This window comes from Pongo pygmaeus, chromosome 10 (genome assembly GCF_028885625.2).
Source record: "Pongo pygmaeus isolate AG05252 chromosome 10, NHGRI_mPonPyg2-v2.0_pri, whole genome shotgun sequence".
NCBI classification, from domain to species: Eukaryota; Metazoa; Chordata; class Mammalia; order Primates; family Hominidae; genus Pongo; species Pongo pygmaeus.
The window spans coordinates 33,151,515-33,167,664 of NC_072383.2; the positions used below are offsets into that span (position 1 = coordinate 33,151,515).

Genomic DNA, 16,150 nt, shown 5'->3' on the forward strand with positions numbered 1-16,150 from the left:
AGCATTTTAGTGATAGAAATATGTAGGATGAAAATACTCTTCAATATTGTAAAATATAAGAGAAGCAATCCACATTTGAAATAAGTGACATATTACAAATAGGGCTTCACTATTATAAGACATAAGTTTTCCAGAATTTATTGGAATTTTCCAGATAATTTACATTTACACATGTCCATATTACAATGAACTAAATGAATACTGTTAGCAAGGTTTCTGGTTTACTTATCTCATTATCTTTGGATATGCCCAAATATAGCAATATGACTTGTGAAGACAGAGAAAGGATCTAATCAAGTGGAAGTTAGTGTTGAGTACTAAGAAGAAGATGAGACAGTTTTCAGGATACCAGGACCTCCTCATTTCCCTCCAACGTGAACAACTGTTAAAAACACAGCTACTCTCTGGCTCCTTCTTTCTGAGACAGGTTGTCACTCTGTTGCCCAATCTGGAGTGCAGTGGCACAATCCAGCACCCACTGCAGAAGTGGACAGAGGGTCATGTGGAGCCAAAGCCCACTATTCTGGATTAAGCAAGTCACCAAACCTTTGCAGGGAGCAACCTCAGCAGCCGTGAGCAGCAGGGTCACGTGCAAGTTAGCAGAGAGGGCGTGGCATGCGCAACGTGAGGACTGTGTGCACACGCATGCAGGTGGTTTATGGAGAAGGATGTGACCAATGAGTCGAGTATTCTTGATGGCCAGTTGGATGGATCCTCTGAAAGCTGCAATCCCCATTGTGTGTAGCAGCCGCAGCTGGGCCTAGAACAGCCAAGGTTGAGGATGGGGCAGGGAATCCACAGATGCTTTTTTGTGTGAGTCAACGTGGTGATGATTAATGGAGCATCCTCCCTTACACAGCCACGCTTGAGGGCAGTTCCAATGAGTAGATTTATGATGCATGGCAGAAGCTAATTAATTAAGCATGAAGTTACAAGTTAGGAATGAATGGAGGCAGCAAAATAAAAAAAATTTGAGGGGCCTTTCATTCAGATCAGTTCTCAAACTTGAAGGAGCATCTGAATCACCTGGAGAACTCATCAGACCATGAACACGGGGCCCCCTCCCAGAGATTCTGACTCAGTAGATCAAGGTAGGACCCAATAATTTGCATTTCTAACAAGTTCCCAGGTGATGTGGGGGCTGCTGCTCTGGAAACCACATATTAAGAACCACTAATTTAGATTTTTTGGCCTGCCCAAAGCTGAGGAAGGCTCACAACTGGGACATTGCTATAAGCACCATGATCTCCTGAATAAATCAATTGGTTGTGATTCTTCAATTTTTATGCATCTTACATAGTAGATTTGCAGTAAGAGAATAACTTGTTATATCCACATTTAGGTATTTTTGATCTAAAACAGCTTGAGGCACTTTAGCCTATGAATGTGTTTATTCAGATTTGTCAGGTAACTAAAAGAAAAAAAAGGTCTTGTGTTTCTTTGTCTTCTATGTGTGCCAACAATGTATTTGTTAATGTTCTTTCTGATGGGGTGAGAGCTGGTGATATTACTATAACCCTGAGTTTTTGTTTTTGTTTTTAAGCAGATACATTTTATTTTGCTGTACCTAAGAGAATTATTATTAACATTTAGAGCTAACATAAAAGGAGAATAGGAATAAATTCTATTTTTTGGTGTATTGATACACACTTTTAATGGTTGGTATTAAGTTGAAATCTCAGATTTGATTTCCTTGTAGGCTCAGTTTTATTTTTTGTACTATATGCATTAACTGATGTACAGTGATTGGAAGAGAGATCTTGTAACTTAGAACAGTTATGACATGATGGACCATGAGAAATATACAAGGATAACCAACCCAAAATATAGTAAATGATCAGTTTGACAGATGCTGTGTGTCTAATAAATTAATGGGATCATTTTTCTTTACTGAAAGGACTCATTTCCTGTTTTAGTAGGATTGTTGGTCCTGGCAAATGTGTGTGTGCACACACATATATGTTGGGTGCAGTGTGAAAGATTTACCTGTGTGTGTGTGTGTGTGTGTGTGTGTATGTGTGTGTGTGATTTCAATGTCAAATTCTCTTCCATAAATAGTAGTTACAGGATAGTATGGTGGAAAATGGAAAAATTGCTGAATTAGGTATTAGAAAATCAATACTCTAGTCAGCTCTGCTGAAAGTTTTAGTATTAAATTCATGATATTTGTAAAATTTATATTAAGATTATATTGATATAGAGTAAATACATAATAAACATAAGCAATTATCATTAATAATGTTCTGCATACTCCAAAAATATCATTGACGATATGACGCATTATGTAGATCTATATTCTTAGGGTAAAGAAACATGAGATAAATATCTCTTTGAATTTATCACCTCAAAAATTATTTCCATTGTGATATGAATCAGGCAGTAGAATTACACATTTTTATTTCTGCCTTGACTGTTAAGAAGCTCCGGGGCTATGCTTAAGTATAAAAAACTAACCTAGATTTTTTCATCTAATTCTCACTTTTAAACGTTTTGATTAGCCTTATTGTATATATGTTTTTAATGGTAAACTGCTTTAAATAATTTTATAGGCCAGGCATGGTGGCTCACGCCTGTAATCCCAGCACTTTGGGAGGCCGAGGCGGGTGGATCATGAGGTCATGAGTTCAAGATCAGCCTGGCCAAGATGGTGAAACCCCATCTCTACTAAAAATACAAAAAATTTAGCCAGGTGTGGTGGTGGGTGCCTGTCCCCAGCTACTCGGGAGGCTGAGGCAGAGGATTGCTTCAACTTGGGAGGCAGAGGTTGCAGTGAGCTGAGACTGTGCCACTGCACTCCAGCCTGGCGACAGAGGGAGACTCTGTCTCAAAAAATAATAATGATAATAATAATAATTCTATAAAATACAGGGAGTATAAAGAAAAACTGATCACCCAAATTGGAGAACCAAATTAATAGTTAATCTTAACCTAATTAGGAGTTAATCCTACACGGCCAATAATAGACAGAGTGAAGAAATCTCTGAGTTCTCTTGACTCAGCATGATTTTTGGTAAGAGCATAAAGAAAGAAGATTGCTGTAGGATTTAAATAGATATTTAGTAAACAAGTTTGAATTTCATTTTTTCTATCTTCAACCTGTAGGTATAATATACTAGAAGATAGCCTAAAATTTGGGTAATATTTACTTTTATACTTATTTGTACTAAACTAAACTAAAATCCACATTAATGAAATCATAAAAGAGGATAATGAAACTTAATACTACTTAATTCTCCCAATTACTAGCTAATGTCTCAAATATAAGATATGTTAGAATTAACTACAATATTTACAAAGTATACGAAGCAATTATGCGGTATTCCTAACCAGAATTGGTATATATGTGATAAAAAGATGTCACATAAGATAGGCCCCTTCAGGTGGAATGCAGAAGATTGGAGTTATCAAATGAATGATCGACCTTAGTAGAGATTAAGCCTATAATTTAAAGTGAAAATAACAACATTTATTGAGTGCCAGACACTGTTCTAAATACCTTACGTGCCTTAACTGCTGAATCTTTCTAACAACCCTACTGAGGCAGTTCCTATTATATTATACCCCTATTTTACTGATGGGGCATGTGGATCAAAGAGAGGTCAGATCACTTGTCCAGAGTACATGGGTACCAAGTGACAGGCCATGATCTGAACTCAGGAACACTGGCTCTGATGTGCCATTCTTTGCCATGTCACCGTAGCTGCCAAGAGCACAGGTTTCCCTCTTCCGAACCCTGCCTCAAGCTAATGAAATTTCTAGAAAAGTATATGAAGTTTTAATACGATAGCTGCTATGGTCTGAATGTGCCCCTTTTAAATTCATGCACTGAAACTTAATCATCAATGTGATAATATTAAGAGGTCGGGCCCTTAGGAGGTGAATGAGATTAGCGACTTTATATAAGGGCTGGAGGGAGCTAGCTAGGCCTTTTGGCCCTTTTGTCCTTTCCAGTGTATGAGGACAAGGCATTCAACCTCTCCGGAGGACACAGCAACAAGGTGCCATCTTAGACGCAGAGAGCAGCCCTCGCCAGACACTGAACCTGCCAGCACCTTAATCTTAGATCTTCAGCCTCCCGAACTGTGATCAATAAATTTGTGTGTTTTTAAAAATTCTTCTTCTACAAGGTTTCTTCTATAAGGTTATTTTGTCTATGTTGAAAATCTTTTAGTTTAGTTTACCTTTATCAATGATCTTAGCTAGATCTGCTGGATCACTTGCTGCATCAGTTAAAGACATCAGCGCTTGCTACTTCACCTTGCACTTTATGTTATGGAGAAGGCTTCTTTCCTTCCACCTCATAAACTAACCTCTGCTAGTATCAAACTTTTCTTTTGCAGCATTCTCACCTCTCTCAGCCTTCATAGAATTGAAGAGAGGCATCTGGGTGTGGTGGCTGACGCCTGTAACCCCAGCACTTTGGGAGGCCAAGGCGGGTGGACCATCTGAGGTCAAGAGTTTGAGACCAGGCTGGCCAACATGGTGAAACCCCGTCTCTACTAAAAATACAAAAATTAGCTGGGCATGGTGGTGAATGCCTGAAGTCCCAGCTACTCGGGAGGCTGAGGCAGGAGAATCGCTTGAACCTGAGAGGCAGGAGTTGCAGGGAGCTGAGATCACGCCACTGCACTGGAGCCTGAGTAACAGAAAGAGACTTTGTCTCAAAAAAAAAAAAAAAAAAAAAAGAATTAAAGAGAGCCCTTGCTCTGGATTAGGCTTTGGCTAGTTTGATCTTCTATCCAGACCTTTCTTCATGTCAGAAATGAGGCTGTTTCACTTTCTTACCATTCATGTATCAATGGAGTAGTACTTTTAATTTTCTTCAAGAACTTTTCCTTTGCATTCACAATTTGGCTAACTTAGCTAACTTAACTTGGCTAATCTGGCATATGCTTAATCATTTCTTCCTTTCCTTAAAAGTACGATTCTTTCACTTGGACACTTTGAGGCCACTGTGGAGTTATTAACTGGCCTAATTTCAATATTGTCTTATGTCAGGGAATAGGAAGGCCCAAGGAGAAACAGATGGGGAATGGCTGGTCAGTGGAGCAGTCAGAACACACACATTTATGGGTTAAGTTTGCTGTCTTATATGGATGTGGTTCATTGTCAATATAACAGATAAAATAATAATGAAAAAGCTTGAAATATTGCAAGAATCAACAAAATGTGACACAGACACACAAAGTGAGCACATACTGTTGGAAAACTGGCACCAATGGATATGTTCAATGCAGAGTTGTCACAAACCTTCAATTTGTTAAAAAAAAAAAAAAACAAAAAACAAAAAACAAAAACCCTGCAAAGCTCAATAAAACTAATCACAATAAAATAAGATATGCCTGTATTTGATACATAGGAGGTTTGGTAATAGTGTGAAATTAGAAATCAGGAACTCTGGGCCGGGCATGGTGGCTCACGCCTGTAATCCCAGCACTTTGGGAGGCCGAGGTGGGCGGATCATGAGGTCAAGAGATCGAGACCATCCTGGCCAACATGGTGAAACCCCGTCCCTCCTGAAAATACAAAAATTAGCTAGGCATGATAGCATGCGCCTGTAGTCTCAGCTACTCAGAAGGCTGAGGCAGGAGAACTGCTTGAACCCAGGAGGCGGAGGTTGCAGTGAGCTGAGATCGCACCACTGCACTCCAGCCTGGCAACAAAGCGAGACTCTGTCTCAAAAACAAACAAACAAACAAACAAAAAACAGAAATCAGGAACTCTGAGTTCAGGTCCTAGCTCAGCCATTTTACCAGTTGTGTGATTAAACCTCTCATTTCCTGTATAAACATTATAGTACTAACACCTGTCCTACACCTCATGATTTTTATGTAGATAAAATGAGATGTTTTCCATGAAAGTGTCTTATAAGAAATAGAGGACTTTGTAAATGGTATTTACTGTTTCAAAGTTTGGTTGTTAGACTTATTTACACAGGAAAACAGAAGCTCTATTGGAGCAGCATAGGAGGCCCCAGCACCATCCGACAGTAGCAAGAAGTCATGGCTGACATCCTGACACCAAAAGAGGAAATGGAACACACATTTACAAAGAGGAGAGCCATCTAGGTGTCTTCCTATCACTATAAACACCCTTTCATATCTGGCTAGTCCATGAAAAAATCCTTGCATTATTACCTAGTACAACATTGGATGTTCTTGCCGGTGACCTGAATCATAGGGGAAAAATTGAATTATTTAATGTATCCAGTAAAAACCAAAGTGTTTCTTACAGTCTCTGATGTTTCCTTCTGAGTAATTGGTCATTGGGAGCTGTGGTTACACATAGCTGAGTGAAGCTGACGCTTCTGTGAAGGCATGGCTTGGCTCTAGCTGGAAAGTTTTCTGTTTCCTGGCCTGTCCCTGTCTCTCTCCTCCTCTCCATACTTGTTGGGAATGGACCTCATACCTCTCTGGGATGATGCAGTGCACCAAACAGTGAAGAACTGTTGTTGTTTTTAACTGATTTACATAACTGATAATATCATAGCTGACATTTATTGAGCTCACCATATGCCAAGTATGAAGCTTAGCACTTTACTACATTCATTATTGCATTTAATTCTCTCAACAAACTTGCAGCGCATATGCGATTCCACAGGAGAGAGCTATATTTCTTTTGGTTGAAAAGTTCTTTCTAATACTTGCTGAGCTACAGTAAACAAATATGTCTATTAATGCCATTGGGAATTTGAAAGCAAAGTCTTAACAAAATATAGACAATTCATTTTTGAATAATTGTGATTTGATTATGCTTTTGGGGAAAATCAGATTAACAAAATGGGTTTGTTTGTAAGGATTAGTTTGCAATTCAGGCTCATAGAATTTGTGTGTGTGTGTATACAGTTGTATCAATTTTATATTATTTTATTGAGATGGAGTCTTGCTCTGTCACCCAGGCTGGAGTGCAGTGGTGCAATCTCGGCTCACTGCAACATCCACCTCCCAGATTCAAGCGATTCTCCTGCCTCAGCCTCCTGAGTAGCTAGGATTACAGGTGTGCACCACTACACTTGGCTAAATTTTGTATTTTTAGTAGAGATGGGGTTTCACTATGTTGGCCAGGCTGATCTCGAACTCCTGACCTCAAGTCATCCACTCACTAAAGTGTTGGGGTTACAAGTGTGAGTCACTGCACCTGGCCAGTTCCATGAATTTTAACTCGTAAATAGATTCATATAGCCACAGCCACTATCAGGAGGTAGACCAGTTTCACCACTTCAGAAATCTCCCTTGGTCAGTGCTACTCTTTGTAGTCAGAGCCACTCCCACCTCAGCCTCTGATAACCAGTGATCTGTTCTCTATTACTATAGTTTTGTTTTATTTTTTCCTTTTCAGGAATGTCATATAAGTGGAATAAAACAGTATGTAACCTTTTGAGATTGGGTCCTTTCTCTCAGCATAACGCCTTTGAGATTCATATAAGTTGTTACATGTGTCAATAGTTTGTTCTTTTTTATTACTGAGTATTATTCCACTGTACAGATATATTGTGGTTGCATTAATCAGTTCATCTACTGAAGAACGTTTGAGTTATTTTCAGATTTTGGTGATTATGACTAGAGCTTCTATAAGCATTCATGTACACTTATGTTTTTGTGAAGTTTTCATTTTTCTAGAGTAAATACTTAAGAGAGTGGGAATACTAGGTCATATGGTAAGTGTATGGTTAAGTTTTCCAGAGCAGCAGCTGTACCATTTTGCTTTCCCACTAGCAATGCGTAAAAGTTCCTGTTGCCTCTATTCTTTCCAGCCCTTGGTATTTGACAGTTCTCTTTTTTTTGTTTTGTTTTTTTAGACGGAGTTTTGCTCTTGTTGTCCAGGCTGGAGTGCAATGGCGTGATCTCAGCTCACTGCAACCTCCGCCTCCCAGGTTCAAGTGATTTTCCTGCCTTAGCCTCCCGAGTAGCTGGGATTACAGGCACCCACCACCACACCTGGCTAATTTTTTGTATTTTTAGTAGAGATGAGGTTTCGCCATGTTGACCAGGCTGGTCTCAAACTCCTGGCCTCAGGTGATCCACCCACCTCAGCCTCCCAAAATGCTGAGATTTCAGGCATGAGCCACCACGCCCGGCCTTGACAGTATTTTTAAAATTTTAGCAACTCTAATAGGTGTGCAGTGATTTCTCATTATGGTTTTAATTTGCATTTCACTATTGACTAAGAATATTGAACATCTTTTCATGTGCTTGTTTGCCTTCCATATATTCTCTTTGGTATAGTGTCTTTTCAAGACTTTTGCCCGTTTTTAATTGGGTGTTTCTTTTCCTAGGTAAGTTTTTTTGTTTTGTTTTGTTTTGTTTGTTTGTTTGCTTTGAGACGGAGTCTCGCTCTGTCACCCATGCAGTGGCATGATCTCGGCTCACTGCAGCCTCCACCTCCCAGGTTCAAGCGATTCTCCTGCCTCAGCCTCCTGAGTAGCTGGGACTACAGGCACATGCCACCATGCCTGGCTAATTTTTGTATTTTTAGTAGAGACAGGGTTTCACCATGTTGGTCAGCTGGTCTCAAACTCCTGACCTCAGGTGATCCACCTGTCTCGGCCTCCCAAAGTGCTGGGATTACAGGCATTAGCCACCGCACCTGACCTACTTTTAAATTTTATATTAATATATTAACTGGATTTTTGTCAAATAGAGAATTCTCTTTAAATAACCATCTCCTCACTTCACACTTAATCTGGGAAAAAATGAGAGCAAATTTCAGTGCATCCAGGGAACATATCACCAACCAGGCATGAAGCTTAAAGGGAGAGTGCAGGCTGAGTGGCCAGCAGGCCATGGGCATCCCACAGGGCCAGGCCAGGCCCCAGGCCTCAGCGACCCTTCTCCCAGCCCACCTAGTGGCCCTCAAATCCATGATGGGACAGACATGCATTCTCCTGTCCCAGTTGAGAAGCCCCTTCTAGACGGAAGGGAGAGGAGAAAAGCCATAGGAAAGAAATCCCAGAAACACTAGCAGGGAAGTACAGGGGCTTCCTCCCCAGCTGCGGTGACCTTGCTCCTGACAACACCCAATTCCCGGAGCTCTTCGCCAGTGTGCCTGGGGCTGCAGCCTGGCTGGGAAGGGAATGTGGGCTCACAGTTTCTGGATGTTGGCCTCCCACAGCTTGGCACAGACCAGGGGAAGGCATGTGAGGAGGGCCTGGGGAGGTCCTCGGGGAAGATACACAGCTCAGGAGGTTGAGTGTAAAGTGGCTGCCAGACCAAGGGAGCTGGATGGACTGTGAAGGAGGAGGTGGCTGGAGAGCCTCCTCCATGTAAAGCTACTAGAGCAAAAATAGAACAAAGGGGACACCCATGCCCCAGAGGACAGCCCTAAAGATGGTAACAGGGAGCACGGCTGAGCAGCGCCCTGGATTCTGAGCTAGTGTGGGAAGCTGGGGGGCACCTCTCCAGGGGCCAGAAGCCTCTCTCTTCCTTCATCACCAGTTGCTGGTAACTTTAGAGTCAGACTTGGAGGAGGAACAAGGCCCTCCGTCACCTCCCCTAGCCTCCAATGCTGCCCCAAGGGGAGGGGTAGGAATGGGCAAAGAGGGTGAGAAACAGGGAGGTGGGAGGGGGTCTGCTGGGTCTTCTTATTTTCAGAGGAGGGGGCTGTAATAGTGTAGTGGCAGAGGCTGGTTCCTAGGTATGTAGGTGTTGTGTGGGTTGCCTGGCACTGACAACTGCTTCTGCAGCTCTGGCTTTGGCTGCCAGAGCAGAGGGGCCAATGGGGCCACGGACCAGAGGTTCCATGAGCCCAGATAGGGCAGTGGCAGGGATTGCAGGCATCCCATAGCTCCATCCACCATGGGAGGTCCTGGCTAGAACTCAGATGGGGACTGTGGATTGGGGCAGCCAGGAGGGCAAAGGTACATTGCATTGGCGACTGGTAGAGGAAAGACAGGCTCTGTTGGGTATGTAAGAGTACCCATAGGCTCCGTTGGGGGCCTCGCCCCTGGAGGCTTGAAATGTCCACCTTGAGCATTCATTGTCCAAACTGCTGTAAGGTTAACTTGTATGAAGCCCAGCCCTCCTAGCCATCTCCCGCTTCACCCTTCACTGTTCTTTTGAAGTAGTTTGCAGCAAACAGGCTAGTTGATCTCACAGTCCTTCATCAGGTGAAAAGGCATCACGAAGGCTTCATGGAGTTCTTCTTCTTGGACAGAAAGATGACCGGTAAGGGGTAAGGTAGACGATGCCTTTCTTGGTCCCTTTGAAGGACTCTGGCACATTCTTCATGTCACTGAATGTAAGTTCCACATGGACGGAGGACATTAGGATGCTCTTGGTGTTCTTGATCACTCTGCCACCCTTTGAGTGATTCTTGTTGAGCACCATGGTCTCTTGGAAAGGGGTCTTAAGACTCTCGATGCAGGGCCTTGAGTTCGTTTTTGCATAAAGGAGTTGGTTTAGATTGAGGTTCCTTTTTTTGGCATATAAATGTCCAATTGTCCATTTGTTGAAAAGACTACTCTTTCTCCATTGACTTGCCTTTGGACTTTTGTCAAAATTTATTGGCCATGTTTGTGTAGGTCTATTTCTGGAATCTGTATTCTGCTCTTTGATCTGTGTGTCTATCCTTTCACCAATACACACTGTCATGAAGTCAGAGAGGTAACAGGAAGCCAGATCGTGTAGGGCCTTGTAGACCATTGAAAGGATTTAGGCTTTTATCTTAAGTGAAACGAGAAGCTACAGGAAGGTGTGGGGCAAAGGAGTAACCTGACTTTATTGAGGCAAGGATAGGAATGTGAGGTTACTACAATCATCCAGATATGCAAAAATGGTGGTTTGGACCAGGATGATGGGTAGAAGTGGTAAAAAGTAGTCATATTCTGAATAATTTTTGAGAGTGGCCCCGATGGGATTTTCTAATGGGTTGAATGTAGAGAATGAGAGATAGGTATGAGAAAAGAACTCTAGTCTGAGCGTTTAGCTTGACCAACGTGAAAAATGGAGTTATCAGTTGAGATGGGAAAACCTTCAAATGAAGCACATTTTAGGAAGGAAGGTCAGAAGTTCAGTTTTGAACATGTTAAGTTTTAAATTTCTATTAGAGGTCCACCTGTGGATGTTGAGTGAATAGTGGGTGATAAGGGCTAAGAGCTTGGGAGAGAGGTCTGGGAATGGAGGTATACATTTTGGATCCCGGCCAGTCGCCTGGGATCACACCTGTAATCCCAGCACTTTGGGAGGCCGAGGCGAGCGGATTACTTGAGGCCAGGAGTTTGAGACGAGCCTGGCTAACATGACGAAACCCCATCTGTACCAAAAATACAAAAAATTAGCTGGGCATGGTGGTGTGTGCCTATAATCCCAGCCACTCAGGAGGCTGAAGCAAGAGAATTGCTTGAACCCGGGAGGTGGAGGTTGCAGTGAGCCGAGATCGTGCCACTGCACTCCAGCCTTGGTGACAGAGCAAGACTCCATCTCAAAACAAAAACAAAAACAAGAAATTTTTGGATCCATCAGTAGATAGATGCTATGTAAGGCCATGGCATTGGTGAAATCACCAAGGGCAGATATGTAGAGAGAAAAGGGCAAGCACTGAGCCCTGGGTCACTGCAGCATTGAGAGGTGGGGGACAAAAAAAGAAACTGGTAAAGGAGACTAAAAAATAGTAGTGAGGTAGAAAGAAGGTAGACAATGCTTTCTGAGAGCCAAATAAGAAAATGATATCCCGGAAGTAAATGATCAACAGTGCGGATGCTGCTAATAGGTCAAACAAGACGAGGACATAAATTGACCATTGGGTTTAGCAACAAGGGGTCATTGGTCACCTCAGTGAGAGAAGTTTCCATAGAGTGTTGGGAGAAAAAGACTGAGGATAGTAGGTTTAAGAGAGAATAAAAGGAGAGGAATTGGAGGCAGAGAATAGAAGCGTTTTTCATGGAGTCTGTTTGCAAATAGGACCAAAGAAATGAGGAGGTAGCTAGGGGACGAGATGGGCTCACATGCAAGTTGCTGGGTTTTGTTCCTTTTTAAGATGGAAGAAATAACATTTGTGAATGCTAATGGCCATGACCCCATAAAGTGGGAAATTTTAATGATGTAAGAAGAAAAGAGAAGAAAGCCTAGAGCAATTGATTTCCTTGAGTAAAGGAGAAAGGGATGGAATCTAGTACAAAAATGGAGGGATTGCCCTTAGAAGGAGCTAGAAAATTTAATATATGGTAATGCCTGGAAAAGCAGAATATGTGGATGTGGATGCCAGCACACGGGTAGATAGATGTGAGTGAAGCGAGTCCTCTTCAGTCTGCTTCCATTTCCTCACTGCGGTGGAAGCAAGGTCAGCAGCTGAGCGGGAAGGTAGGGGAGGGGCCGAGATTTGAAGGGACAAAAGTGGGCAATAATCACCTGGGAGAGTGAACCATAGGAGTCATGGGAATGAGTGCCTGCCATACAAGAGAAGATCCCTCAAAAAGAGGAATTCAGGGCTGGATGCAGTGGCTCCTGCCTGTAATCCTAGCACTTTAGGAGGCTGAGATGGAAGGATCGCTTGAGCCCAGGAGGTCGGGACTGCAGTGAGCCAAGGTCACACCACTGCACTCCAGTCTAGGCAACAGAATGAGACCCTGTCTCAAATAAATAAATAAATAAGCAAATAAATAAATAGGAATTCAAGAATTGAGATCATCTGTGTGGGTATTGAGAATGCCAGGAATTAAGACCAGAAATTCTAGAGATGATGGCAACGGCAATGAGAAATGAAGGGGAATGAGTTGGTGTTTGGTAGGTAACGGTAGCAGTGCTGGATAGTGGATGATAGAATCTGATGACATGAGGTTTTGAAGCACAGAAGTTTTAGAGAGGAGAGAAGGAGAATGCTCTGAAAGCAGCCACGTGGAGCAAAAGCGGCATCTGTCTCACCTCACCTTCCAGCCATGTGGAGCAAAAGGGGCATCTGTCTCAGTCCCAGTGGCATGGGAGTGAAATAGCACTTCAGAGGGTTGCAGGGGAAACAGTGTCCCCAAGGGAGAGTCAGGTTTCTGTTAAAGGAAAGTGCATTATGCACATTTGTGAAATTATCATGATGACTGCTGTCATCTCATCTGCTCATCGAACCAGTGAATATTGATTGGTCATAAAATGCATGCATTATTTTAAGGAGCATGGACATTTAATTTCTCTTTTTAAGGACTGGAAATAATTTTTTCCATGATTTGGAAAGTGATATTATATTTGTCAATGAGAAATAATACAATAGCTTTTTAATAGTTCACAAAATGATGTCAGTTGCTCTTTATTCAAAAATATCTTTAGCATTTTTGAGGTTATTTTGGGGAGATAATAAGGACAGGCATCTCCATAATCCCAAATATTTGGGAGAAAACTTCAAAAATTAAAGCGTATTTAGGCTGAGCATGGTGACTCATGCCTGTAATCCCAGCACTTTGGGAGGCCAAGGTGAGTGGATCACTTAAACCCAAGAGTTTGAGACCATCCTGGGCAACATGGCGAAACTCTGTCTCTACAAAAAATACAAAAATTAGCAGGGCATGGTGGTGTGTGCCTGTAGTCCCAGATACTCGGGAGGTTGAGGCTGCAGTGAGCTGCGATCATACCACTGCACTCCAGCCTGGGTGACAGAACAAGACCCTGCCCCCTACCCCCTCCTCCAAAAAAAGTGTATTTAAATATTCCTGGAATCCAAATGTTGAGCATCATTTGGACACAGCTTCAAAATGGTACCAATTCTTTTAATTTGTAACTGCTTTGTTTCTGTATTAGACAATAAGAAGGGGCCGAAACTTCTGGCCTGATATGACAGTGACATCAACCTCTTGTGTAGTAGCCTGTCATTAAGCCAGTGCCAAATGGAAAATTAAATGGGAAATGGCAGAGAGCATTGCCCAGGACATACTGTAGAAATGGCAACTCTGGCACTGACAAAGGTTTAAAAACATTATGTTTTGAAAGTAATCTTGCTGGGAGGCCAAGGCGGGCGTATCACTTGAGGTCAAGAATTCGAGACCAGCCTGGCCACTATGGTGAAACCCCATCTCTACTAAAAATACAAAAGTTAGGTGGGCGTGGTGGCGGGCACATGTAACCCCAGCTACTCTGGAGGCTGAGACAGGAGAATCACTTGAACCCAGGAGGAGGAAGTTGCAGTAAGCTGAGATTGTGCCATTGCACTCCAGCCTGGATGACAGAGCAAGACTCTGTCTTTAAAAAAAAAAAAAAAAAAAAAAAAAGTATTCTTACACATTCTCATTACTGTTTTTCAAAGTCATTACATTTTTATCTGTTATTGTTCACCATTTAAAAATAAGCAGTGGAAAGCAGCCTACTTTTTAAAATGCAGAACTCATATGGTGTACTTAGCATATATATAAGGATTTCTGTCCTCTCTCTTGCCTCCCTCCCTCCCTCCTGTTCTTCCCCCTTCCTCCTCCTTCCTTCCCTCCCTCCCTCCCTCCCTCCTCTTTCCTATCTTCTGAGTGGGGTCAAACACCAGTTCTCTACTTCTTGGACCATAAGAATAAAGATCTGTGCACAATCCATTTTGTACATATTGATTCTTGGACTAAAAATAGCTCGATTTGGTTTCAAACTTTTTCTCCCACCCGAAGTTCAGGTTTTGTTCCCTGTGCAGCCTGGTAGGTGGGGAAGTAATGCATAGTCAGCATTCCATCTGGGATGCTTACTGGACAATTTTAATTTTTTTTTTACATCTTGACCTCTATTTCCAAAGAACACCCCAGCTGGCAGGTCTAGCCTGATTAAGATTCTGTTCAGGCATTTAATTCTCCTAAGGGAATTTACAGCTTAATCTAACAATCAAGGATACCAGAATCTACTCAGGACTTAATTTCTTGAAGGTTATAGGAAACATATACTTGAGCAACCTAATGAATGAGCTTAGTGATATCATAATGAATTTTATCTATAGCTCAAATTACACTTTTTAATGCATATCCAACAAAAATATTTTTAAAAACAAATACTGTAGACCGAACTGGATTAGCTGTATTAGTAGATCCGAATTTAACTTTCAATTTGAATTAAGTTAGAACACTATGCATCTCATAAGACAGGCTATACATTGATTACCTAGTTAGCCAGCTTCCATATCACCACTTGTTCAGGAACATTAAAAGTACTTATTTAGAAATAGTTTTCTGATATAGTTTTGGTTTCACTAAGACAGCTTTTTAAAAAGCAAAATTAGTCAGGGCATGGTGGCTCACGCCTGTAATCCCAGCACTTTGGGAGGCTGAGGTGGGCGGATCACCTGAGGTCGGGAGTTCGAGACCAGCCTGACCAACATGGAGAAACCCCATCTCTATTAAAAATACAAAATTAGCCAGGTGGGGTGGCTCATGCCTGTAATCCCAGCTACTGGGGAGGCTGAGGCAGGAAATCACTTGAACCTGGGAGGCGGAGGTTGCGGGGAGCCAGGATCGCACCACGGCACTTTAGCCTGGGCAACAAGAGCGAAACTCCATCTCAAAAAAAAAGAAAGGCAGAATTATAACTAAACACCCCTTTTTTTTTTTTTTTTTCTGGAGTTAAGTCTCTCACTCTGTTGCCCAGGCTGGAGTGCAGTGGCACAATTTTGGCTTGCTACAACCTCCACCTCCTGTATGGAGGTTACTCAAGCAATCCTCCTGCCTCAGCTTCCTGAGTAGCTGGGACTACAGCCATGTGCCATCACACCTGAATAATTTTTGTATTTTTTGTAGAGACAGGATCACCCCATGTTGCCCAGGCTGGTCTCAAACTCTTGGGCTCAAGCAGTCTGCCTGCCTCAGCCTCCCAAAGTGCTGGGATTACAGGTGTGAGCCACTGTTGCCAGCCTAAACATCTCTTCTGAGGCTATCACAATAGATACTATTCTCATAGCCTACAGTAGATTATAGACATCTAGAATATAAAAATCTGTTTCCTGATAGGCTTGGCACACAATATTCCTACAGTTCTTTGAAAACATACATATTAACAGAGTGACAATATTTAAAGGCAGAATTACTCATGTGTCTTATTGTAGCTTACACGAGAGTGTGTCTAAGAATGGGGTAGAGGTTGGTCTGTAAAAACAGGTGGCCCACAAGCTTTCTTGGATAGTTAACTCAGTAGTTAGAATGAAGGATGTAAAATAACCTATCAGGATAACACCTGCTCTCTTGCTCTCAACAATTAATGATAGTGAAACTAGG

The 16,150-nt window shown here is 42.2% G+C and overlaps 1 protein-coding gene across 17 annotated transcripts in view; it reads left to right on the top strand.

Moving 5' to 3' along the window:
• Nucleotides 1–16,150, top strand: part of BICD1 (BICD cargo adaptor 1) — a 274,543-nt gene that overhangs the window by 111,475 nt on the left and 146,918 nt on the right. The window contains exon 3 of one of the 17 annotated variants that reach the window (XM_054442564.2): nt 3,952–4,101. The exons of 15 other annotated variants lie outside the window; for them this stretch is intronic. In XM_054442564.2, coding sequence (XP_054298539.1) covers nt 3,952–4,086 — 135 coding nt within the window. In that variant the 3' untranslated portion in view covers nt 4,087–4,101. Of the gene's footprint in view, nt 1–259; nt 1,897–3,951; nt 4,102–16,150 lie in introns of those variants that run through there. One more of the 17 variants, XM_054442558.2, reaches the window with a different exon arrangement.